Source organism: Mus musculus, chromosome 10 (assembly GCF_000001635.26).
Source record: "Mus musculus strain C57BL/6J chromosome 10, GRCm38.p6 C57BL/6J".
In the NCBI taxonomy this organism is placed as follows: Eukaryota; Metazoa; Chordata; class Mammalia; order Rodentia; family Muridae; genus Mus; species Mus musculus.
The window spans coordinates 44,016,001-44,043,482 of NC_000076.6; the positions used below are offsets into that span (position 1 = coordinate 44,016,001).

Here is a 27,482-nt window from a genome sequence, read left to right on the forward strand (position 1 = left end):
TGTGTGGGCAAATTATGTAACTCCACAAACAATGTAAATGATAGATTTAGAAGACAAGAAGCTCACAGAGTGAGCACTTCTGTGTCACCGTCTGTGGAACAGGGCCTCACTTTCATAGCTAACCTCCTCTATTTTCTTCACAGCACTCATCTCTACACAAAGGTGTGGTGTGACTTGTATGTGGGACTCCTTGCTGTTTGTCTGCCTTTCCTTTCAGAATGTGAGCCCTATGAGGATGGGGACATGGTCTTGTTTAGCCTTGAGGTCTCCAGTCTTTCATCTGCATGGTGCCAATAAACTCAGTAATATTAATTAGTTAAATGAACACACTATCATCTATGTTTTCTAGAAATCTCTTACTATGAAACCTAGCAAGGAGCGGACAGCACTGTAGAATGGAGCCCAGGGAGGAACTAACTTTACTCTAGAGGCTGTCTCCTTCTCTGATGATTTCCCCAAATCCTGGTCCTGAAACATTTGTCCTCTGGGTTGTTTGAAGAACCGAATGAGGCACTCTGTAAAACACCTAACACCGAGGAGATAGAGAAGGGGAAAGACCGTGGCTCCAAATTGGATCTGGAGTATCCCACAAGGCCTTGGTCCCCAGCCTGATGCTACTGGGAGGTCATGGGGGGATTAAAGAGGTTGGATTTCATGAAAGGTCTCCAGGTCACTGAGCGCATAGCCTTAAAAGGTGTTTCTCTTCCCACCCAGCCATGACTGGTTTTCCTTTCCATGTATTCCCTGACACAGTGCCTTGCCATTTGGAAAAAAGTGACAGCTAATCATAAACAGACTGGAAACTAACTAACTAACTAACTAACTAACTAAATCTCTTCTCTTTGTGAGTCAATGATCTCAGGTGTAATAAAAAGCTGTTGGACTGGCATGGTAGCACATGGCCAGCCTGAGGCACATGGCAAATTTCAGGCCAGCCTGGGTTACAGAGCACTATCCTTCAAACAAGCAATCAAGAAGGATAAGATATTTCTATAAGAGAAATACACATTAATATTTTCAAGTCAGCACCACAAATAGTCAATAATAAGTCAAAAAGAAGAGTTCTCAAGTGCCTGCTGTTGCTGCTTTCCCCTCTCATTTTTAGCAAACTAATATCATTTCATATGTGCCCATTGTACTTGTATGTCACTGAGTTTGTGTTATTAAATATACAACTATATTAATACCAATCAATGTATAAATTCTATTGTGTCCACCCTACATGTCTGCCATGTCCACTGTGCCCACCATGTCCACCACACCTGTTGTACCCAGCATGCCTTGCATGTCCATCATGCCCACCGTCCCACCATGCCCACTGTGCCCACTGTGCCCACCGTCCCACCATGTCACCATTCCACCATGCCCACTGTCCCACCATGCCCACTGTCCCACCATGCCCACTGTCCCACCATGCCCACTGTCCCACCATGCCTAGCACACCCACTGTCCCACCATGCCCACCATGCCCACCATCCCACCGTGCCCCTGGATGATGTTTTATTTACTGTCAATGGGATGCAGGATGCAGAAAAGACTGCAGCTTATCTGTACACAGATCTTGAATTATTATCATGGGAAGCATATCTAATTAGTTACCAGGGGGATGAAGAGGCAAAGCACAAGATGTAAAAACTAAACAGAACAATCCCCAATACTGGACAGGCAGTAAAGATAGAACTCTCATACACTGGTGGCCACAGTGAAAACTGCTGTTGCTACCGGAGAAACACTTGTTTTTCCTGATGGAACATTTCTGTTCCCTAGGACAGAAGTCCTCAAGTTGTTAATTTTAGAATTCCTTGACAATTTTAGAAGTTAAAGACCACAAGAGCCTTGTCTATATAGGTTATATCTATCAGTGTTTAGGTCAGGGGTTAAGGCTTAAAGCCAGGTGTAGTGGAATACATCTATAATCCCAGCACTAAGGAGGCAAAGGCAAGTGGATCTCTTAGTTCAAGACTAATTCAGTCTACATAGTGAGTTCACAGCAAACTGGGGCTACACCAAAAAAAAATGAGGTAGAGGAGGAGGAAGAAGAGAAGGAAGAGGAGGAAGAAGAGGAGGAGGAGGAGGAGGAAGAAGGAAAAGAAGAAGAAGGAGAAGGAGAAGATGAAGGAGAAGGAGAAGAAGGAAAGTTGTTCAACAAGACAGCATTAAATATTATACCTCCAGTTGGATCCCCACTCTACACACAGAAAGGTAGAGGAGTAAAAGGGGCAAATAATATTTATCATGATAACAAAAACATTTTGACATTGGAAATTTTCCCAAAATACCTCAGGAAGCCCCAATGGCCATAAGACCTTGCTATAAGAACAATCACCTTGAGAAGTCTGTGTGTGCTGTTCTGGTATGTGGGCACAAGAACCCTCATGGCGGTAGTGCGTCTTAACAGCCTGGGACCCTTGCTAGCAGGATGAAGCAACGAACAGTGAAGCAGTTGTAAAATAAAGAACTCCATAGCAATAGAGGCAACACCTTCAGCTGTCCACTAGCTCTGGATGGGTTTATAAACACAATGGTTTGGGTTGTGTTCTGTTTTTTTGTTCTTTTGTGGCAGGGGCTAACACTGTAGCCCAGGCTAGTTTGGAGCTAGCTCACGTTGTAACTCATTTTATAAGTGAGACTAACATATAATTTATATGAAAGTTAGGAACACAAAAACTGTTGCGTTGTCTTGGGGTATGCTTATAGGTGATAAATCATAAGAAAAAGCAGAGAAATGACTGTTGTAACAGTTAAGATAATAGATACTGGAGCTGGATGGATGACTCAGTACTAAGGTCACCAGCTGTTCTTCGGGGGATACTGTGTGCACGCAGGGCACAGACATACATGCAGGCAAAACCCCTATACACATAAAACATAAGTAAAAATTTAAGAAAATAATGGTATTTCTTTGAGTTGTGGATCCTTGCCCTTATTTAAAATTTTGTTGCATTATCATGGATATTTCTTCTCACTGACTTTTAAATTTCAAAATATGTATTATGCATCTTGATTACTGAGCGTGTGCTGTTGTTCGCTTTCTGGATTTGTTTTTTAATTGTTTGTCTGTGGGTTCTGTGGCTCCTGGTCAGGTGCCTGACTCCCCTCACTGTGGTCCTGGCCTTGATGATGAAGGGATGCTGGCCAGAAACCATCAGGAACCTGAGGAAGTGGCCGATAATCTCTCTCTTAGACTGTTTCTAATTACACCATGCCTGCTTTATAATTATCCATTATACTCCACATTTAAATTTTATACACTTTTCTGATGCAAGCTATATTTCACAATAACTAGGGACACGCATGTCTTTGGTTTCAAAAGTCAATGAACTTGTGTCCTGTACTAATTGGCTTTTTAATTTTCCTCTTCTGTGATTTCAGTAACAATCCTTAAGAACCTGCCTTGTGCCTGGGACGTCTTAATGGCCCTTTGAGGGGCACAGGCACCATTCTCTCTTCACACCCAAAGGAACTGCCCAAGCCTGCCTAGCAGGGTTCGCAGGCTGTAAGTACTCAGTCACCTTAGTACATTTTAGGTGCTTATGATTATGTACTAATATGGCAGCTAACCAAAAGATCAAGAATTCCACTAAATGCCAAACACTTTTAAAGGTCACAGTCATGACGCTCCTAAAGCTACAAGTTTAATATGTTTTGAAACTGGCAAGTCGTTTCAAAAGCCATCATCTGCCCAAGGCTGCCACAGGTGTGTTTCAAACAATATATGGCTCTGCTACTCTCTCTTGCACATGCGTGTGTGTGGGGGGGTGCGCACACACACACACACACACACACACACACACGTGCGCGCGCTAGCAGGGAAGGAGGAGGCAGAGGATAGACTCAGACCCCAGGGCAACTCAGTGGAGACCTGAGAGCCTCACAGGAACCACCGAGCTGGTTTGAGCTCTTTGGATACAGCATTTAAATTGATCAGATGTGGTAAAACTATCCTTGTAAGGAGTTTCATACACCATCTAATATGTTTTTCTGGTCCCTGGATCTGCTGGTTCTGCCCTCACGTCCCTCCCACTGGCAGGGAGACAGCTTTACTTTGCTTCCTCCTCCCAAAGAACACGCAGGCATTATTATTATTATTATTATTGTTATTATTATTATTATTATTATTATTATTATCCTCCACGAAGCTACCTTGGCCCAGGTGGGATGATGCAGGCAAACTTCAGAGGCTGGGAGCACGTGTGCTTTGGGAGTGAGGAGTCTGTGAGAATTGTGCTGCTCCTTTAAGTGTGAGAGTATAAGATGTTTCATCACCATATTCCTGGCAGGCAGCATAAGCTTAGATGCCTTTTCTGCCTCGGCTTGTGAGTCTGGATTGCTTCTTTTGCAAAGCCTGCTCCTGTACAGGCTTGAGGCAGACAAGCCTGAACACCCAGGCTCCCCTGCACAGTGCTGCTCCTGATTCTGCCTAGAGACATGGGCAGAAGGCTCTGCCCGCTTCAACATTTCAAATTAAAATCCAAATGTCATCCTAACTAGCCATATGTTCCTGTTACCTATAGTGTCGGTGCTAATATGATGGACCTTCTCCTGGATATATCTTTAATAGCACAGATATTTAAGACAGAAACAGCGTTCAGAATGCTCAGCCTGGCTGGTTTACCTCCCCAGCCCAGCCTAAGCTCACAGGGCAGCATCCACAGACAGAGCTGTGAGGCATAGCGTCAGGTGTTGTACATTCATAGGATGAGTGACCAAAACCCAGAAATCTTAGTTATTAAACTTCAAATGCTTTTGATGAATTGTATCTGTGATGTTCTTAGACTCACATCATGGTTGATTTGTTTTTGGTTTTGTTCTTTTTTAATTAGCAAATCATTTTGAAGTGTTTTTGCTCTTTTTCTTCTTTCTTTTTTTTGGGGGGTAGGGGTGGGGGAGGATCTATTAAGATGTCTGAGAAAAGATTAAGAGGGCCAATGAGATGGCTCAACTGGTACAGACGCTTGCCACCAAGCCTGATGACCTGAGTTCTATCCCCAACACCCACAGGGTAGAGAAAAAAACGGACTCCTGCAAATTACATGCTGATCTCCACATGTGTGCATACATGAGTGCTCAAGGGAGCACACACACACACACACACTTCAAAAATGTTTTGGTAAAGGGAAGACTAAGAACTCAAACTTAAATTTAAATCCAAATGTCTGTTTTTAAAATACCAAATGACAGGTAAGGGTTAGGTGTTCAAGTTCTAACAGGGAAAACAGAGGCACGAAAGCCCACCACCCACTAAAGCCCACCACACAGTAAAGCCCACCAGGAACTTGGGTTTAATGATTACACCTCTGTGACTAAACCAGTGGAGCAAGGTTTAATAGGTCTTATATAAGTCTCCTTTTTCTTAAACGGATGCAAGATCACTCTTCTTCTTATCCGAACCCTTCGCACTTCTGGAATGATAGGTTTGTAAGAAGCCCAGTTGTTCCCATAGCATTTCTGTGTCCCAATAAATCTCGTTTGGGGAAAGCATGTGCAATACTTAATAACTCCTTACTGGGCAGGTGGTGAGAGCAGCAGGCAGCCAACACCCACGGGAGACACCTTTGAAAGACAGCCTACATCTGAGAAGAACGCTGAATACTCTTCTACCTCTATCACCATTTCTTCCCCACTAAAGTCACTCTCTCCCTCTCCCCCATCCCTGCCCCAAAGAGCCCATACCAGTTTGTCTTTGAAATTTGAAAGAGGGGAGGGACAGAGCTGGGTAAAAGTTTTAACTAAGTCATTACAGTACACTCAAAGAGCAGGATTATAAATCAACATGAGAATGACCGATGTAGGGAACCCAGATGTAATTAACCAGAGCAGCTTGCTAGTGATCCTGATTAGCTTGCTTATATCAGACAGTGCAGACCACATCTTGGACATTTCATTCCCTCTTAGAGCCAAAGTCTCTGTCCCTATGTAGCTCCCACCATGTTCTATTCAGAATTGCTTGAAACCTTTAAGAGCAAAGTACTTGCCAGATCTAGACAATAGATACTTTGTGAAGTTAGTCGATGTCACTAGTATCGATTCTGTATCAGTTAGAAACAAGGTTGTAGGCAGAAGAGAGATAACAAGACCAGTCGTTTCTTACCATGCTGTCTTGCCTCTTCTCCACTTCCTATGGATACACCAAAAGACTGCAGGCAGCAGCAGGCAGCTCGGCCTGCATCCCCTCTACCCTGCTTCTCACCACAGCCCAGCCTGTCCAAGTTCCAGTCTGCCCTGTTCAACTCCCGCAGCTCAGTCTCTGTAGCCAGAGCTGAAACGGAGACACTGCCGGTTCATGTGAAAAGCTCAGTTAATAAGGGTGTGTTTCATTCAAGAGTTGAAAGGGTTAAAGAGGTGGGCCCTTTTTGGGGTGTGACATTAAACCCAACTTGCTGAAAAGACAACAGAGGGAACAGTAAGCAGGTAGTTTGGGGGAAGTGCTCTGCATATATTAAACTCTACAAAAAAAAAAATCCAAAACAAAACAACAACAACAAAAACACCACCAACAACAAAAATGTGTGGATGGATGAGAAATACTCAGAGTGAAAGGCGCAGCTTAGCTCTGAGTTGAATTCTCTGGTAAACAAAGTGTCTTTATTGTCTTTAATGCTGGGTTTTTAATTTTATGTTGTTCTAACACCAGTTTTATGCTTTTTGTTTTTTACAAAAGTATAAATTACATTCCATAAATCACATCTCATGTACTATTGTTAAAAGTGCATGAGGGGGTGACACGCCATAGAAAGGGTAAAAATTCATCCATCTCACTGGGACTCAAGTGACTGACACCTATTTTCACCAGTCAATCTAATCCAGTAACTATACATCATTTTTGATAGCTGCACTCACATGCAGGATTTTGTTTTGTTTGTTTATTTTGGTTTTTTGGGGGGGGGGGTTAATATATGCTGGGCTTCCCCCACCACCACATTCAGTCTAAAAGCGTTTAGTGTTTGGTGAGACTCTTTTGTTTCACTGCTCAGCAAGCATGATGGTTCCAGCAGGCCTCCTCATGCTTGTCCTTGTGGGGGGTGATACAGGTCAGGAAAAATCGCTGTCTTATTCCATCAAGAACCAGGAAACACCTGCTGGTTCAAGTCAGCGCTGAGCACACATTGCTGATGGTGTCTGCATGTAAGATGCTACGCATTATCCAAAGTTTTCTTTTCCACCCTCGTAAAAAGCACAAGACACATACTTTATCATCTAGATGATTCTTAAGCACATAATTTTATAATGCTAGCTATACTCATATTGCTTTGCAAAATACCTCTAGGACATTTTCATTGTTGAAAACTAAAATGGTATCTCTACTAAACAACTATACGTTCTCTGCCCTCCAGCCCAAAAAAGCTGCCATCCTACCTTCTGCCTAAGTCTGACAACTTTGGGTTTGCTTATCTTTTTGTGACTGACTTATTTCCCAGCACAATTACGTAGGACAACTTTGACACTGGGGTACATGATTGTAATCCTCAGTATTTAGGAAGAAGAAACTGGAAGATCAGGAATACAAGGCCAATCTCCTCCACAGAGCAAGTAGGAGGCCAACCTGGGCTACATGAGATGCTATCTTAAAACACAAAAAAACACCTACCAACCAAACAACCAAACAAAAACAGCAACAGAACCACCCCACAATTACTTAGTACAAACTCTCAAGGCTGACCATGCTACAGCTTGTCATTCATTTATTCAGACGAAATCAACAGGCATTTATCAGCTGCCAGCTCGATCAGTCAGTTTGGGATAAAAAACAAGAAATAAGTGGGGGTACATATTGTGGAGAAAGACACAGATATGTGGGGAAACCACAAGGAAATACTGGCATGTAGAGGTATATATGATAGGAATGCAGCAATAGTTGCCATTTAGGGGTGGCCCATGTAGAAAATGTATGCTTTGTAAGTGGATTAGCTGACTTTAAAAAACCTTTTCTTTCTGCCTTTATAAAGATTATAGCTTTATGAGTTACTAAGAAATCATTCTGTAACAATCTTTTTTTTTACTGTAACAATCTTATATATGTATATATTAGAGGGGTGTGTGTGTGTGTGTGTGTGTGTGTGTGTGTGTGTGTGTGTATGTGTTTGAAGGTCCCATAGAGGCACCGAGGCCTGCTGGAGCTCCAGTTACAAGTGGCTGTGAGATGCTTGATGTGGGAGCCAGGAACAGAACTCAGATTCTCTGGGAAAGCATCTTAACCATTGCACTCTCTCTTTCTAGGTCTTAGGAACTGTAAGAATATGTGACATCAAGTCTGGGAATGTGACTTAGTTAACTAAGTGCTTGCCTAGCATGCATGACATTCTGGGTTCTATCCCAGCTCTGCATAATAACAGGCGACACATAATCTCAGGGTCTGGGAGGTAGAGGCAGGAGGATCGGATCAAGATCATCCTTGGCTAGAGGCCAGCCTGAGTGAACCACTGATGTCTGCATCCTGCTACCATGGGCTCACTGTGAGGGGCAGGCTAGATGGCTTACTCTTGCTTCTAGAAGCATATAGATTTATCCATAGAACAAGTGCCAGTGTGCAAGCGGGTGTGTAATTAAGTGCTGTAGTAGGTATAGAGACATTTGTGACGCTCGACGAGTTCAAAGGGAAGGAGATTGGCAATGGGTGAGCCTTGAAGCATAGGTTTAACAAGGTCTGGGTGGAGGGAAGGCACTCCTGCAGAGGGCAGGGCCTGAAGGAAGCTGGCCAAGAGAAATGTAGGCACAATGGCCAAGCCAGGGTTATGTAGCACGGAAAAGGCTGGCAGAGCGTCCTGGAAGGGGATCGTGAACTGAATCTTACTGGGGAAGAGCCCTGAGAAGCGAGTCAAGAGACCAGAGGTGTAGAGTCTTGTGAGGCAGGAGCCCGCCCTCCACAGGTTTCTGAGAGGAAGCGGCATGAGTCAAACTACTCAGGAAGAGGTGGAGCATTGCAGCCTCTGCTTGGTCCCACAGTTCACACGGGAAATGAAACGGGCCTGGAGGGACCAGCAGTTGGGACAGAGGGAAGGGGAGGGTGCTCAGTGAGAAGGAAGATGTCGGAAGGGAAGGAAGAACCCAGAGGAGCTCAGTGGAGAGTCACAAGACCTACAGGGCGGGGCAGCAGGAGTCATGTCGAATTTAGGGGACAGTTACTATCTCCAAGTGAAAGCGTCCATAACCCATGGAAGTTTCCCTCTCAAGGCGATACATTTGCATTGAATCTGAACCCCAAATCAGTCACCATGGTCACAGTTTGGTGAGAAAGATACAAGATTGTCTATAAATGGCACCTTTACAAGATGGGCTAATTTTATGTCAACTTGGCATACGGTAGAGACATTTGAGAGGAGGGAGCCCAAGTTGAGAAAATGATTCCATAAGATTAGGCTGTAGGCAAGCCTGTAAGGCATTTTTTTTTTAAATTAGTGATTGATGGGGGAGGGCCCAGCCCTGGGCAGGTAGTCTTGGGTTCTATAAGAAAGCAGGCTGAGCAAGTCATGGGGAGCAAGGCAGTAAGCAGCTCCCCTCCATGGCCTCTGCATCAGCTCCTTCCTTGACTTCTAGGATGATGGATGGTGATATAGAAGTGTAAGCAAAATAAACCCTTTCCTTCCCAAGCTGCTTTGAGTCATGGTGTTTTATCACAGCAATAGAAGCTCTAATGTGACAACCGTGGCTAGAACACCAATCACCAGTTTCATGCATTAAGCACTTTGACCTACTGATCCATCTCTGCAGCCCTGCATCAAATATGATTTTTTAATTATAAGGATCCATTCATGCACGTGAGTGACTTTAATCTACGAGGACCATAATGCAGGCACCTGAGGAATGACAAGTAAATCCACTGTGCATTTTGGGGAAATGAGGAAGCTACCAGAGCAGGGTTTAGGACTATGAGGGTACAAACTTCCATGTGGATAACTTTGTGACAAAGACACAGAGGGGTGATTGACCCTCCAAGTGAAGGTATGCCCCAAGTCTATTCAGAGAGTTGTGCTCGGAATACTTTGATGGCTGTTTCGCAAGGATCCCATAGGGTCATCTGAAAAGTACACGGTGATAAATACACAGGCATGGACAGAAGAAAAGCTCATTTGTATATGAACAAAATGAAAACTGTTTGGATCTCCATGCAGGTTGAAAGCTTGAATGTTTCCTTGTTTTAGGAGAGAGGTGTGTGTAAGCTCAAGTGTGCATGTGCATGTGTGCGTGTGCCAGTTGTTGGTATACAGCTGTAATCCCTGAGGAGGCAGAACAGATTAAGGATTCCAGGCCAGAACCAGCAAATGACTCAGTGGGAAAGGCTCTTGCTGCCAGGCTTGATGACCTGGTTGGCATTGTTCCCTGGGAACTACATGGTAGAGGGGAAAACAGCTGATTCCACAAATTGTCCTCTGACCTCTACATTTGTCCTCTGACACATGAATGCATCATAGACACACAAAGAGATATTACAATTTTTATTTAAATAAAAGTAACTTTAAAAAAGAGAGAGAGAGAGAGAGAGAGAGAGAGAGAGAGAGAGAGAGAGAGTTAGTTTCCGGGGTAGAGAGCTGTCTCAGTGGTTAAGAGCATTACTGCTCTTCCAGAGGACATGGATTCTATTCCCAGAACCCACATGGAAGCTCACAGTCATCTGTGATTCTAGTACCAGGGCACCCAACATCCCCTTTTGGCCTCTTGGGTACCAGACACATATGGTACACTGGCACACATGCAGGCCAAACACCCATTCATATAAAAATAAATAGATTAAAAATAGGTCTAGGTGAGCCTGAATTACATAAAGAGACCTTGCAGCCAAGAGAGAGAGAGAGAGAGAGAGAGAGAGAGAGAGAGAGAAGAAAAGGACAGAGCTAGAGAAGTAGCTCATTGGTTAAGAGCACATATTGCTCTTCAGAGGACCAATGTTCAGTTCCCAGCATGCACACCAGATACCTCACAGATGCCTGTAACTCCAGTTCCAAAGGCTCTTGTGTGCATATGGTGCACATAAACTCAGGCAAACACACCGTGACAGCTAGTCTTAGTTGTCATCTTGATCATATCTGGAATAAAGTAAAGCCCCCAAATGGCTGGGCTCACCAATGAGCAGTTTGTGCTTAATTTGAAGTGGGAAGATCCACTCCTAATCTGGATCTTTGAGGTGGGAAGACACAGTTTTTTTTTTCTCCAAGACAGGGTTTTTCTGTGTAACCCTGGCTGTCTTGGAACTCACTCTGTAGACCAAACTCATGGATGTTAAAGGTATTCACCACCACAACCTGGCTAAGACACACCTTTAATGTGGAACTTTTGGGGTCAAGAATGTTCATCTTTAATCCAGGCCATACCTTCTGCTGGAAACCTATGTAAGGACAGAGAAGAAGGAAGCTCCCCTCTCTGCCTGCTTCCTCTAGCTTCCTAGAGCTCTAGCTAGCTGGCAAGTCCATTCCTTCACTGGCATTGAGCCTACTTCTTCAGGATTCCAGTGTATACTGAAGACCAGCTGAATGATCCAGCCTCGTGGACTGAACAATTACTGGATTCTTGGACCTTCTGTATATCACCAGATATAGTTACATTAGCTAGACCACAGCCTGTGAGTCATTATAATCCTTTAATGTATATTAATGTTTGTTGTATTAGTTGTTATTGTAGACAACCCTGACTAACACACACACACACACACACACACACACACACACACACAGATATAAAAGCAAAACTATAAAAATAAAAATACTCAGGCATGGTGACACAGTTATAATCCCAGCACTTGGGAGGTAGGGGCAAGAAGGTCACGAGTTCAAGGTCAGCCTGGGCTACAGCAGATATCTCAAAACAAACAAGCAAGCAAGCAAGATAGAGGCAAGGAAGGGCCTTTTTGCCTTATCTTTTCTTTTTTGTTGTTGTTGCTTTGTTTTATGTTTTTATTACTTTATTACATGTGTATGAGTATTTTGTCTCTGGGTACCATGTGCATGCCTGGTGCCCAAAGAGGCCAGAAAAAGGCATGAGATAACCCTGGAACTGTAATTACAAATGGTTGCTTCACACCAAGTGGGTGCTGGGAATAAAACCTGGGTCCTCTCACAGACAGCAAGTGCTGTTAACTGCTGAGCCACCTCTCCAGCCCCTGTTGGTATACTTTGATATAGGATTTCATGTAGCCCAGGCTAGCTTCAAACTGACTATGTAGTTGAGAGTGTCCTTGAACTACTGATTCTCCCTCACCCCCTCCTCAGTGCTGGGTTAGCAGCAAGCGTCACCATGCCCGGCGTCCCCACTGTCTTTTCGGAAGTTGGCAGTTCTGTCTCCCAGCTTCTTGCTTTCTTGATTAAAATAAACACCCAGTCTTTCTCCACTCAGGAACACTCCAGGTGTTTTCTTTACTAACAAAAAGGAAAATTTTATTCTTTGCAGTAAGACAGCGATAGTTTTCATTTTTGTAGGAGTCTGGGCTGAGTATGGAGTAGCACACCCAGAATCATTCATAAATCTATACTGTTCTCCTCCACTTAAAGGGCTCTCACCAAGAATCTGATTATGCTACAAAGAAGAAAATAGCTTCTAATGTCTGGCACATTTTAGGAAATAGATAACCAAAATGAGATGCCCCTTGAGCAGATTTTTTAAAAATAGGTTTTGTCTGAATAAGAAATAGGGATCTTTAGGAAGGCAAGAACATATAGATTTGGATTTTGAAAGCGGACTTTAGAAATGGTGAGAGGACAAGATCAGTGAGAGTCTTCTAGTGTGTGGGATGGCAGAAGCCATCTTCTCAGCAGCAGCTACAAGTGCAGTTCTCGGCAGGTTGGTTGCCTGCAGTGCCAGGCTCTCAGCAAAAGTCTATTGTGCTTATACAATCATATTTTTATGCGATGCTCTGGAAAAATCAAGAAGGAACCTGTTTCCAAGCACAAGATGACTTGTAGTACAAGGAAGTATGGGGAGAGAGGTGGGAAAGGATGGTCTCAGGGAGGACCACAGTGAGCGGTGAGGGGTGGAGGAGGACTCAGCAGGTGGAATGTTACCTGCTATCTTTTGTTTTCCGTGTTACAGGACAGGTGCTCTTGAATGCCTGGGAATCTCCGGGGATAGCACGTGATACATATTTTATATATTTATATCTTATTTTTATAAACTGTAACCATGAGTGTTAAGTCAACTATGACTCACGAATTTTGGTAAGCATTTCCTAGAGCTAAATTCGTTGAATTGAAAGAGGAGCATATTATTGTATTATCTTGTTTTTTATAGTGGTTTCCCATAGCGTAGGGCACTTGAATACCTGTTCCCCAGTTGGTGGCACTGTTTGGCAGTGTTGTAGTGTTCTATTGCTGTGAAGAGACACCATGACCAAGACAACTCTTATAAAGGAAAGCATTTAATTGGGGGTTTGCTTCTAGTTTCATAGGGTTGGTCCATTATCATTATGGTGGGGAGTCTGGTGGCAGACAGGAAGGCATGTTGCTGGAGGAGTAGCTGGGGGGAAGGAGAGAGGGAGGGGAGGGAGGGGGGAAGGAGAGAGAGAGATAGAGAGGGAGAGGGAGAGAGGGGGAAGGGGAGACAGAGAGAGAGAGAAAGAGAGAGAGAGAGAGAGAGAGCTAGAGGAAGAAGGGATCCAAATTCCTTTCTTGACTCAACTGAGGACGAAGCATGCACGTATATGAGCCTGTGGCAGTCAATCTCATTTAAATCACCACAGCCAGTTTAGAATGTGTGGCCTTGCTGGAGGAAGTATATCACTGAGGGTAGGATCTGAGGTTTCAAAAGCCACCCATCTCCACTTGGCTCTCTCTGCTTCCTGTTTGTGGTTGGAGATACATGCTCTCAGCTCTCAGCTCTCAGTTCCAGGCTCCAGCTGCTATGCCTGCCACTGCTCAGCTTCCCTGGCTGGTGATGGACTGCAAGCCCCAATCAGCCCTTCCTTCCCTAAGCTGCCTTGGCTATAGTGTTTTATTACAGCAATAGGAAATCGAAGCAGGCTTGCAGACAAGGTGCAAGTAGACAGAAGACGAGGGACTTGTCCAAGGGCAGTCACTAAGTCTGAGGCTGGCCAGCCAGTCCTCCCTTCCATCAGTTCTAACCTCCGGCTCTGCAGAAACCACCTCTGCTTTGGGTCCCTTTCATCTTGTCCCTTCTGTCAGGGCCTCCTTGCTTAGCCCATCTCTTTCTATCCTCACTCTCATCTCCATTGTAATGTCAGCTTTATGGAGCCTTGGATATCCTTGGGGTTTCTTGACAGTACAGTTCCATGCTGCAGTATTGAGTCAGTCCTCTTTAAGCATTCAATAACCTGGGGCTACAGGACTCTTATGAAGCCACCCAGGAAGAGGAAAGGTTAGGTGTACTTGAGCAACCCTTTCTCCCTCGTGACACGGATGGTTCTGAGAAGTGGCCAACATGGCTGCCACAATCCCCTCACCCATTGTCCTATGATCTCTCAGCACTAGCTAGTCCTTGCTTCAGTCAGAGTCCCTTCAGACTGTTCTACACACGCAGTTTTTCCAGACTGCCCTTTCCAGACTACCACATATTTTTTACCTGTCACCTTAGAGAAGCCTCCTGTGACTCCACCACCTGTTAGGATAATACTTCCTCATAGTCATCTCTACCCCCTTTCTCTGGTACATTATTCATCCAATTTCCTGTCTCTAGCTCACTAGATTAAAATGTGTGTATCTTTACTTTCATTTCCCCCCTGGAGCATCCTGTCCTGAGAGCATGGATGTTACCGTCTCCCTTCACTCTGTGTTCTCAGAGCCTCACAGTCTTGCAACAGGAGTCCCAAATACCCAGTGAGCGCTCCAGAAAGTTACAGAACGGATGCATTCATTTCACGGCATTGTTTTACAGTGAAAAATCCTCAAGTCTGGCTTGCTTAGCAAAGCACATACAAAGAGAATGAGCATTAGAGAAGCCCTGCAAGAAAGAAAAGACAGAAATGGAGATGGGGGCAATGGTGGGCACAGAGGCCCTAAGAGCAGTGTCCTGATCCAAGACTAGAACAGCCCCGACGGGCAAGGAGGGAGTTGCTCCTGAGACAGGGACCCACAGACAGATGTGAGGAGGAGATGCTGGCAGGGACTGAGAGACACAGGCGGCCTGCAATGCCTGCCTACTGGAGAGGATCTAGAAGAAAGAAGGTCTAAGCCTCACTTCCTTCCTTCTCTTTGATCTCCTTCCAGGATCTCTGTGTCTGGTGCCAATAGGAAGCACAATGGACCATCTAAATGGAACTAGTGGGTAGATCCACAAAAGACAGAGGGGAGGAGGAGGCCAGATCTGCAGAAGAACCTACAGGAGCAGGAGAGAGCCAGGCTCTACCTCTGGTCCTCTCTGAGGATGAGTTGGAGTTGAGAACTATATCATCGGAGATCAACATGGGGTCTGCAGACACAGAGACTGTCAAGGATGCTGCCAGAGTCCCATCAGATTCCACAGGGCATCGTCTGAGGCTGGCCAGCTTTTTTAACTATTCTCTTCAGGATTTAGATTGTCAGAGTCCTAATAAATTTAACTTTCACTCAACAGTAGCATCCAAATTTCTCTTAATATAAAATACTCAGGCTGGAGAGATGAGTCAGAGACTAAGAGCACTCACTGCTCTTCCGAAGGTCCTGAATTCAAATCCCAGCAACCACATGGTGGCTCACAACTATCTGCAATGGGATCTGACACCGTCTTCTGGTATGTCCGAAAACAGCTACGGTGTACTTACATATAACATTAAATAAATCTTTGGGCCGGAGCGAGCAGAGGTTCTGAGTTCAATTCCCAGCAACCACATGCAATTCTCACAACCATCTGTACAGCTACAGTGTACTTATATACATAAAATAAATAAATACATCTTTTTTTTTTAAGTACTCTAGCTACCTCCAGACTGGGGTGAGCCATCCTGGCTTGCCCAGTTGCCACGGGCATCACCTTCACCTGCCATACCACACCTATTCAGAACCATCAGCCTGGATCTCCTGAGTTGCTCATACTCAGCCTCCATCCTGACGATTGGTCCTCCTATAATTTATCTTCCTTGGCACTTTGCCACTGAGAAGACAGATTGCGTTTCTAGCAAAAATGCACAATCATTCCTGCCTAACCTCATAAGCAAAGGCCGGCATAAAGCAGACCCAAGGTCTATGTGTGAGCACTAGGCCTGTAAAATGAAACGATAGGTTTAATTCCATCTTTGTGAAGTTGAAGCTAACCTTAGTTCCTTGTGAACCTAAAGTTAACCAGCCAATAGGTCTTCAAAATTAAAAGCATCTATGTGTCTAAGAAAATAAAAATGTGGCCCACAAAACACAAGAAGAGACACTTTTTCCAAAGAAGAATGGAAATAGTCAACATATATATATATATATATATGCATAGCATTACGTTGTATAGGAGAAACTCAATCAAAGCCACAATGGCACACCACACTGTACCCATTGCGATGGATAAAATAAAAAAAAAGATACAGAAAGTGCTGATGAGAATATGCACAAACCCCTGTGCAAATGGCTTTCCCCATTGTTGCTGTGGTTGTAAAACATTGACTACAAACATTAAACACAATTGTCATTTGACTCAGTGATCTGGGCTGAATATATTCCCTATCTCCTGATTTACTGGAGCCTCATTTTCAACATTATAGTATTGAAAGTGGGGCCTTTGGGAGGTAAACAGATTGAATTAATCAGGTCATGAATATTGTGCTCTGGTGATGGGATTAGAGCCTTTATAGTACCTGAAGAAATGCGATCTTCTCTTCTGTCTTCCCACCCTAGCCCACTCATTTCCCTCCATCCCTGGAAAGACCATGCGAGTACACAGTATAAATGTAGGTTCTGAGGGTTCTCTCTCTTACCTAAGAACTCTCCCCAGAAACTGTCCACGTTGATGCTTTAATCTTGAATTCTAGGCTCCAGGAGTGTGAGAAATAAATGTCTACTTCTAAAGCAACCAGTCCATGGTCATCCTGAGCTGACCATAAAACATCCAGTAATTCCACTCCTAGTACTTGCCCAAGAGGATTAAAAGCATCTACACAGAAACTTAAAGGTCAATGTTCATGACAGAACTATTCATGAATTAAAAAGCAAGACTAACCCAAATTTTCATCCGATGGATAAATAAATGATGACTCTCTTGCCAAAGAAGGATGAAGTCCTGACATAAGCCACAATGTGGTAGTGAAGGGGAAATTTCTGGTTTCTCTGGAGACTCAGTTGTGTCATGTGTTGTGTTTCTGGAAACGATCTCACAAGAGGATGTTTTGCTGAGGCAGACACATGGGAGGATGTTTTGCTGAGAACAGACACGTGTTATTTTTTTTTCTGGAAGCTGCCAGGAAAAGGGGCACATGATGTTTTGCTAGAGAGGATGTTTGAGAGAGCACATGATGTCTGGAAAGGGTATAAGTGTAACCCAACAGACAGTGGGTGACACTGTGGCATTGGTTCGCCTTGCCTTCTTTGCTGACCATCATTTGTCATGACAGCATAGACAGAAATGTACCAAAGGACTTCTTGTCATATTCCAATGGCTTCTTGGCACTTCTGTGAACTCAGGCTGATTGGCAGAGCCTCATTGTTTCTTCTGGATCAAACTGCCATTGCTGACTCATGATTGTTTTTCCGCAAATGGATCAAGCTACTGCTGCTGATTTGTGTGAGCTGGACTGCTGATATCCTGACAACAAAGATCGGAGTGACCCCAAAGAACTATTTCTAAACAGGTCCACAACCACCTTTGCCTTATTAACCTTTCCTTTTCACTACCTCTGGTGGGAAATGACCTATAAGGGAGGTTGAATCATTTAAGAACCATTATTAATGTAGGTTTTGAAAAATCCAACTACATGGAAGAACCTTGGAGACACCGCACTAAGTGAAGGAAGCCACCCAGAGAACTTTACATGGTGATTCTGTTTATATCATACATACAAAGGGTCAGAAAAGGGGCTAGTGCTTGCTAGGGGGTATGGAGAAGGGGATGAGGAGAAACTTCAGGGTTTCTTTGAGAAAGCAATGAAAGGGCTCTGAAAACCAAGGGTAGCGATGGTTATATGATCATATGAACATACTAAAACCCACCTACTTGGACATTTTAAATGGTGGACTTTATAGATGATGAACAGTTCAATTTTTAAAATGGCCACAATCAATAATGAGGTGAGATCCTTCTAGACTCTTATTACATCATTCCAAGGAAATCAGTGAAAGTAAAAAAAAGAAAAAGAAAAACCTGGTGTTGCAAGAAATAATAAATATGGTAAAGTTCCATGGGATCCCTTCTCAGCATTACAACTGTAGAAACGGAACAACAGAGTGAGCCTAGGATAGGAATGAGGTCTAGGCAGCACCTCCCGTGAACATCACTGAAGCCTGCGGTCTAACCGGGCATGCAAGAAGAGTCTTCATCCCAGTTCTGATGGGCTTGAGGGGCCTCAGACACCAGCTTTTCTCTGTTCTTCCTTCCTTCCCAGCCCAGCCTCTCCCTCCCTCCCTTTCTCCTTCCTTCCTTCCTTCCTTCCTTCCTTCCTTCCTTCCTTCCTTCCTTCCTTCCTCCCTGCCTCCCTCCCTCCCTGCCTCCCTCCCTCCCTCCCTCCCTCCCTTCCTTTTCTTTGAGAGAAGTCCTCACTCTCTAGCTCAAGCTGCCCTGTAACTTGTTACCTCACTCATGTTAGCCTTGGATTTTCCATGCTCCTGCCTCAGCCTTCTGAGTGCTGAGACTACTGATTTGTGCCACCACAGAGGGCAGAGTGTTCTGTTTCTTCCATTCTGTGCTGGAAATAGAACCTAGGGCCTTGTGTTTGCTCAATGACAATAAAGTTTCAGTTACATTAAGATAATCTCATGTAATATTTCACAAATATATTGATTATAAATAACTAACTTATAAATTGGATCATTATATTGTATTTATGCATCGAGAGCATTTGGTCTGAAGGCATAGCTCAGAGGGGTGCCTGCTTATCATGTCTGAGGCCCTAGGGTCTACCCTCAACACCAAAAAATAAAAATACAAACAGCTCCCCCATGAATTTGTTAATATAACAAAAGTACAGGTGTGGTAGATTATGTTTTTGCTTGTAATCCCAGCACTTTAATTGGGAGGCAGAGGCAGGTAGTTCAAAGTGAGTCTGAGGCCAATCTGGTCTACTTAGTCAAGTTCTAAACCAGCCAGGTTTACACAGTGAGAAAATAAATAAATATTTTCTAATGCACCAGTAGTGTAATGTTTCATAACTTTACTTGGACATTTTCTTTACATTGTTACTGTTTTATGTTTTACTCTTCCACACTTTAATTTAGAAAAACTAGGGAGGATCTGGTGTCTACCTCAGAGAGCTGTTAACAGGCATTATTAGCAAGTTATTGTGTGTAGAGTCTTTACTGTTGGTTCCAGAAGCTGTTTGATGAAGGGAGTAATGGTCTACGCAATCCCTCCCCAATCAGAGAAATATATGATAATGAGCAGGTAGGTGCTATAGACTGGTGTTTAGTTCCTTTAGAGTAGTATGTTGAAACCTTGCCCTGGAGTGTGACAGTAATAGAGTATGGAACCTGTAGGGTATGATCAGATCATGAGGGCAGAGCCCTCATTAATGGGATTAGTGCCCTAGTCACATGAGAGCTTGCTTCCTTCTCTGCTTTCTGCTGAGTGAAGCTACAAGGAGCCAGCTGACCACAACCCAGGATAACAGCATTGTTAGAACCTAACCCTGCTGGCCCCTGACTACATCAGAACTGTAGGACACACATTTCTGCTGCTTATAATCTTCTAGTCTCGAGTACTTGGTTCACAGGAGGTCAATGAAAAGAGCTCTATGTGCATGTAACAGAATGTGCACCTGGAACGCCCTGCTATTCTTCTGAGCTTCCAAAGAAGAGCAGAAACTGGGCTGGAGTCTGTCATAGGGTTTTATTGCTCTGAAAAGACACCACAACCAAGGCAACTCTTATAAAGGACAACATTCAATTGGGGCTGGCTTACAGTTTCAGAAGTTCAGCCCATTATGATCATGGTTGGAGGCATGGCTGTGTCCAGGCAGACATGATGCTGGAGGTGCTGGGAGTTCTACATCTTGATCAGAAGACAGCCAGGAGGAGACTATCTTCTGCGTTGGGTGCAGCCTGAGCATAGCATACCTCAAATCCTACCTACACAGTGACACACTTCCTCTAATAAGGCCACACTGCCTAATAGTGCCACTCCCTATAACCAAGCATTCAAACACATGATGCTATGGGGCCAAACCTATTCAAACCACCACAGGGTCTCATTCTGAGGTGACCTGGACTCATGAAGTTCATAAATGATAAAGGGACACTTCTGGGTCATAAAGGAGGACTATGGGAGCCACTGGGACCCTGGGGTCTGCACCTGTTAGGGCCGCTACACTGTCGGCTTCTCTGCCTTGAGACAAGAAAGAACACATAATGCTAGACCATGGAAACACCTGGGGATGTATGTGTAGTTGGGGGGATGGTTTCTTAGCAAAGTAATGATCTCAATGTGAAGGTCCATCAGAACCGTGCTCATTCACTCAACCTTCATTGAGCATCAGTCAGGCTTCTCTTGTCACATGCTGTAGTCCTAGGGGCATGCACCAATCAGAAAAAAAACCTTAGAAAGGTCCTTAGGGGCATGCACCAATCAGAATAAACCTTAAAAAGGTCCTTGGCTACAAAGGCTCAGAAAGCAAAGCCATGTGATTTAGTCCATTCAGGCCACCACAACAGAAACCCATAGACTGAGATGCTAACCCAGAGCTAGCTAACATATTCCTCACTGTTCTGGAGGCTGGGAAGCGAGACATCAAGGGGCTGGCAGGGTATGTAAGGTAAGGGCCTTCTCCAAGTGTCTCCACAGAAGCAAACTCTCTACCTTCATTCACTCATATTCTCTCTTTATCCACAACCTCACTCATCTCATTCCAGGCTGGCCTCTGATTTATTATGTAGCCCAGCTATAAGTCCTTGAACTTGTAGCAATCCTCCTGCCTTAGTCTTCCAAGTGCTGAGATTACAGAACTGGGCCACTATACATTTGCATATATATGTATATACACATACACACACATATACACACATATATATATATGCTACCATAACACCATACACACACACACAATTTTGGGCTCAGCATTAAACAATGTATATATTAATATGTACGATTTATAAATACATGTTTTAATATATACATACACTAATATGTGTATATAAATATATACTAATATATATTATAACATATAATATCTTTAGCATATATTATCTATTTCTATTGTATATGACATACTACCATATGTTATGTATATACTACACTATATTATATATTTTAAATATATTATGTATAATATCATATATTAAAATAGATACAATATACATATTATATATTTTAATATATATATATATATTTTATTGCTAGAGCCAGACATAGTGTGTGTGTATCCCATTCACAAAGATTTTATGTTAAGGAACCAAAAACTCCAAAGGCCCCACCCAATTCATAATACCATCATATTGTCAGATAGATTTTCAACATATTAATTGGGGAGAGGGCACAACTGATCAGTGCATATCACAAATCATCACTCAGAGCAGGTGTCTGTGTTTTTTTTATAAACGGTCATGTTTGACACGATTTCCATTGACTTACTCTCTGTCAAATGTCACCCTGTCCTTAGCGGACATGTGAGAGGCACAACGCAAGCCTCCCGGCACAAGTCTACCCAGCAATTACTTACAGCGCAGGTTTTATAATTCAGCGTGTACTTCAGTTTCTAGATTGTAGCTATCATCCGTCTCCATATAAACCACAGTTTAACTGGCTTTATCTGATTGTAAACATAATTGGAATTAAGGTTTAGAAAGAACGATAAGGCTGATCTAATCTTAACACAGAAGAAAAACAGGTACCCACTTATTTGCATTTTGGTTCTGGGGCACCCTTAATACTTTAAAGTTTTACATGATATAAAGATCTGGCCTAACAGGACAGACAATCTGTGAAGGATTATCCTGCAGTTTTCTAAACCTGTGGGGGTGACTGTGTGACCCATGCCCCATGCCAAGTGCCTCTCCAGTGATGCACACCCCAGCTCAGACAGTCAGGGAGACCAACTGCTGTGCCCGCCTCCTTTGCACAGGGTGGAGGCTCTCACAGCCTTCCTCACCCTGCGGCAGAGGAAGTGGCAACTTGGACCAGGAGCCTTCCAAACGTTTGGTCGCAGCTCTCTGCTCAGAACCGACCCAGGGAGAATGAAAAGCTCTCTTCATGACTGGAGAGCCTTCAGACAAGAAGGAACTTTTCATACCCACCTCTGATGAGACCCACACAAAAAGGCTCTTTCTCAGCTCCAGGAACCTAGGCAGGAAATTGCTCCCAGCAGCCCAGCTCTGAAAGGAGGGGCGTGGCCACAAAGTGTCTGCGTTCACCTTTCTTCATCGTGATCTGCTGTCTTACTTCCGTGTTACAGTTCAGCCCACCAGGGATGAGCGAGGGAGACATTTCACTAGGGATTTTCTGAAGCTAGGTGAATGAGGTCTACCTTAAGACAGCCTTAGCCCCAAGCCAAACGGCAACCTGGCATAAACTGAAGCAGCTGGAACGCAGCGAGCCTGGGGAGGCTGACTTCTTGTCTTAGCTGAACTTGACATTTCAGTCCCTCCAACTGCAGCAGAACATCCCTCGGTAATACCCCTGCCACGAACATTCACCAAGAACCAAAGGCCAAGTACCAACACCATGGCTACCCCCTCCACCCAATTCTGCCTCTCTCTTCTATTGTGAGCATCCTCCATGATAGTTAAGTGTGTTTCGCAAACAGGCAAAATAAAGATACCAAGAAATAAGACTGAAACAGCAGAGACAATATTGAGTAAGAAAAGCGGGGTTTACCTAACTATGCCTGTGATTCTAGGTGCTGGGGTGCCTTTCTTCATAAATATGATTTCGTCTTGCTCTTTATGGTACTGGCACCATTTCATCCAATCTTTGTGGCAGGTGAGGTTCTAAGTGCTTTGATGGCGCTGACTTAGTAAACTGAAGCACAGAGAGGCTTAGTGAGTAGCTCAGGCTCACACAGCTCTCACGTGGCAGAGCTTTGGGTTTTAGTAGATGTGATTCCGGAAGTCATGCATCTAACTAATTGCTTGTATGGAGTACTCCAGAAGGAGCTGACCTCGCCTCGTGGCCCTCGTGAGCAATCTCGCCAAAATTTGCAAAAGGTTCTGGCACTTCCAAACCCCAATTGCAAAAGGTATAGAGCTATTAAATTATGATAGTTAACTTATTTTGAGGGTGAGTCACTGTGGAGAGGGAGATACATGTTCACATACCAAATGACCCAGTAACCTGAAACACAATCAACACTAAAGAAAAAAAAAAAAAAACTCCACTTCAAGTTTCCCATGAATTAATCACAGATAAATCCATCTCTTGGTCAATCTCTGGTGTCAAGCTGCCAGGAACTGCTAGAGTGTGAGTCAAGGCATGTGTAGAAATCCACGCTCATGTGTATAACTGTAGACACTGCTCAAGAGTGGATAAGATGCCCCAGGTTCTAAAAACTACTTGGTGGATGGAGCATCATGCAAACAAACTCTCAGGCTTACCAGTTGTCCGATGTCCCTTTGTCCACTTTGTCACACTACTCACCCCTCCTGTGTGAAACTTTTATGTAAAAAAAACAAAAAAAACAAAAAAACCCAAAGCCTTTTCATTACCTGGGTATCCCTATTCTCTGTGCACACAAGGTTAATATAAACACTGTTGTAAACGCATGTGATTCACCCGAGCTGTGAACTTGGTGCTGCTGTTCTTAAATTGTGTGTTTTGTTTGTGTGTTTGAGTTTGAGTGTGTGTGTGTGTGAGGGGGTGGGGGGAGCTTTCTCTCCCAAAATGTAACCTTGCTTGCCTGTGCCAACCCAACTCTGATTCACCAGAGTTGGGCTGGCAGAGCCCAGCCCGGAGGCCACCTGACAACCCAAGCCAACTGAAATCTGCCTCTTAAAGCATTCAGTGCTGGGAACTCACCTTTCCCAGTCTCTCCTGTTTGGGGTTCTTTTCCCACACGGATTTCCCCTACCTTTCCATTCAGTTTATACATTTTGCTAGAGGAGGAAACATTTTACAGGAAAACTGCTTGCCATAGTACTTTATGCCTCAAACACAGAAAGATGGAAGGCTCCGATCTCTGACTAGCTCACAGCTCCACCCCGACTGCCTTGGAAGAGGTGCTCTTAACACATTTGGGATGATCTGGTAATATTAGTCTCAAATTCCACAAGTTAATGAGATATGTGTTTAGGAATATCCTCGTACCTATATTCATGGTGAAGGTCAAATATAAAATGCTGGAATTTTCAGTAATAGGAACAGAATAATGCCACCCTCTTTATTCTTACATTTAAGGACCTACTCAGGCTCTGCAGGTGAGATGGCCCAGAGGCTAAGAGCACTTACCAGGCAAACCTGATGGGATCTGTCGATCCCTCAGACAGATGGTGAAAGTAGTTCTCTGATTCCACATGTGGCTGTGGTATGTGCAGTTCCTCCCACCACACACACTAGTATTTTAAAGACTATCTAGGTTTGTTTAGTTCTATACCCCATTTTTGGATTGGGTTGTTTGGTGTTTTGGTAGTCAGCATCTTGAGTTCTTTATATATTTTGATTATTAGCCCTCTATTGGATGTGGAGTTAGGGGAGATTTTTTCCCCCAATTTGTAGGTTGCTGACTTGTCCTACTGACTGTGTCCTTTGCTTTTCAGTTTCATGAGGTCCCATGTATCAATTCTTGATCTTAGAGCTTGAGCCATTGGAGTCCTGTTTAGGAAATCCCCCCCCTCCATGCCAATGACTTCTAGGCTCCTTCCCACTTTCTCTTCTATTAGATTCGGTGTATCTGCTTTTATGTTGAGGTCCTTGATCCACTTGGATTTGAGCTTTGTGCAAGGTGACAAATATGGATCTATTTTCATTCTTCTACATACAGACTGTCAGTTAGACCAGCACCATTTGTTGAAGATGCTTTCTTTTTTCCATTGTATATTTTTGGCTTCTTTGTCAAAGATCAAGTGTCCATAAGTGTGTGGTTTTATTTCTGGGTCATCAAATCTCTTCCATTGATCAGCCTGTCTGTCTCTATACCAATACCATGCAGTTTTTAATCACTATTGCTCTGTAGTATAGCTTGAGATCAAGGATGGTGATTCCCCCAGTTCTTTGATTGTTAAGAATTGTTTTAGCTACCCAGGATTTTGGCTGTTCTCTGAGGATCCCAACAAGCAGCCTCTGAGGGAGAAAGGCGTAGATCCTTACACCCAGCCATTGGACTGAAGTTGAGAACCCCTGTGGTTGAATTAGGGAAAGGCTGGAAGAAGCTGAGGAGGAGGAGGGTGACCCCATAGGAAGACCAGCAGTCTCAACTAACCTGGACCCCTGAGATTTCTCAGACCACTGAGCACCAACCATGCAGCTTACACTAGCTGGTCCAAGGTCCCTAACACATATATAGCAGAGGACTGCCTGGTAAGTGGGAGAGGACTTCCTGGTCAGTGGGAGAAGATGCACCTAACCCTGGAGAGACTTGAGGCCCCAGGGAGTCAGAAGGCCTGGTGGTGGTGGTGGGTACATCCTCTTGGAGACCAGGGAGGAGGAATGGGATGGGGAACTGTGGGAGGGGCAACTGGGAGGGGGGAAATGGCTGGACTGTAAAAAAAGAACAGTGTGAAATAAAAAATCAGTGTGTAGATTTGACTAGCTATTGAGAGGAAGATAATTAGTGGGAGGGGAAGAGACAAGAAACAGTACTGGAGTGAAAATAGGATCAAAATATATTATAATATATAAAAATGTTATAAGCTGGGTGGTGGTCACACACCTTTAATCCCAGCACTCAGGAGGCAGAGGCAGAGGCAGAGGCAGAGGCAGAGGCAGAGGCAGAGGCAGAGGCAGAGGCAGAGGCAGAGGCAGAGGCAGAGGCAGAGGCAGAGGCAGAGGCAGAGGCGGCAGAGGAGGCAGAGGCAGAGGCAGAGGCAGAGGCAGAGGCAGAGGCAGAGGCAGAGGCGGCAGAGGAGGCAGAGGCAGAGGCAGAGGCAGAGGCAGAGGCAGAGGCAGAGGCAGAGGCGGCAGAGGAGGCAGAGGCAGAGGCAGAGGCAGAGGCAGAGGCAGAGGCAGAGGCAGAGGCAGAGGCAGAGGCAGAGGCAGAGGCAGAGGCAGAGGCAGAGGCAGAGGCAGAGGCAGAGGCGGCAGAGGCGGCAGAGGAGGCAGAGGAGGCAGAGGAGGCAGAGGAGGCAGAGGCAGTTCTCTGTCAGTCTGAGGACAGCTTGGACTATAGAATGAGTTGCAGGACAACCAGAGCTAAACAAGAAACAAACAATAAAACAAAAAACAACTAAAATAAAAAAACAAACAAACAAAAAAACCCAGTCAAACCCTGTCTTGAAAATTTTTTTATAATAAAACAAATTACATATAATTAATATGTACTAAAAGTATTTAACTGGCCAAATTTGCCCAAACATTAATTTTAAAAAAGAGAAAACAAGATTCTAAATGGAAAGTTCCACATCATATACTTAAGTATTCTAAAGTTATGAGTTAAGCTAAAAGAGCATCAAATAAAATTCTAGTTTCCTTCTTATGCTTTAAGTAGTTTTCAAGCTGTAAATGTCACTAGAGCCACGCTCCCCTCATTTCACCCAACCTGAGATCCCGATCCTGTGCCTAGCCCTTTCCATGGTCTCTTCCTTTCCTATTTCCCAAGATTGTATCCCTTGAAAAAATATACCTTCAAACATATCTGAAGCCCAGTATTCTCTTCCATAGCCTGCCTCCACGTTATATACACGAGACCTGCCACACCTGCCCAGAGACAGCTCTGCTTGTGCATGAAAGCTCTGCATGGAGTCCCTAGACACAGCTTCTACTGATTACCCTCTGGTCCTGGGAAGATCGCTCCCCTGTAGGGCCTGCTCTCCGAGGGATGAAGAAGAGACCCATGCAGTCTTTGGAACTAGAGTTGCTCGTCCTCCCATCGGAGGAAGACACTAAATGTATTTAGTTTCCTTTCTAAAATTTTATTTATTATTTAATATGCATGAGTGTTTTGTCTGCAATGTGTGTATGTGTACCATGTATGTGAATCAAGCCTATAGGTGCCGGAAGAGCGCATTGGATCCCTTGGAACTAGAGTTACAGGTGGTTGTGAGCTCCAGATGTCAGTGCTGGGAATGGAATCTGTGTCTTGTGCAAGAACAGCAAGTGCTCTTAGCCGCTGAACTCTCTCTCCAACCCTCCAAATCTATTCTTAATATCTCTTTTTTGTTGTTGTTCTGAGTCAGGGCCTTACTATATAGCTCAGGCTGAAATCAAATGGAATATCCTTTGGGCCACCACAGGGCTTATTTAGTAATCTGAATGTAGCTAAAACTTCTAAATGAATTTATGTTAAGAAGTGAAGTCAGTCATTGAGATGGCTGTCTGTAATTCCAGCAATCAGGAAGCAGAGTCAGGAGGATTGCCAT

The 27,482-nt window shown here is 44.1% G+C and overlaps 1 protein-coding gene across 2 annotated transcripts in view; it reads right to left on the reverse strand.

The window, feature by feature from the left end:
* The window catches only part of Crybg1 (crystallin beta-gamma domain containing 1), a 198,522-nt gene that overhangs the window by 65,694 nt on the left and 105,346 nt on the right, over positions 1–27,482 (reverse strand). Inside the window, exon 1 of one of the 2 annotated variants that reach the window (NM_001368306.1) lies at positions 6,092–6,275. The exons of the other annotated variant lie outside the window; for it this stretch is intronic. Coding sequence (NP_001355235.1) covers positions 6,092–6,094 — 3 coding nt within the window. The 5' untranslated portion in view covers positions 6,095–6,275. Of the gene's footprint in view, positions 1–6,091; positions 6,276–27,482 lie in introns of those variants that run through there. 2 annotated transcript variants of the gene reach the window in all.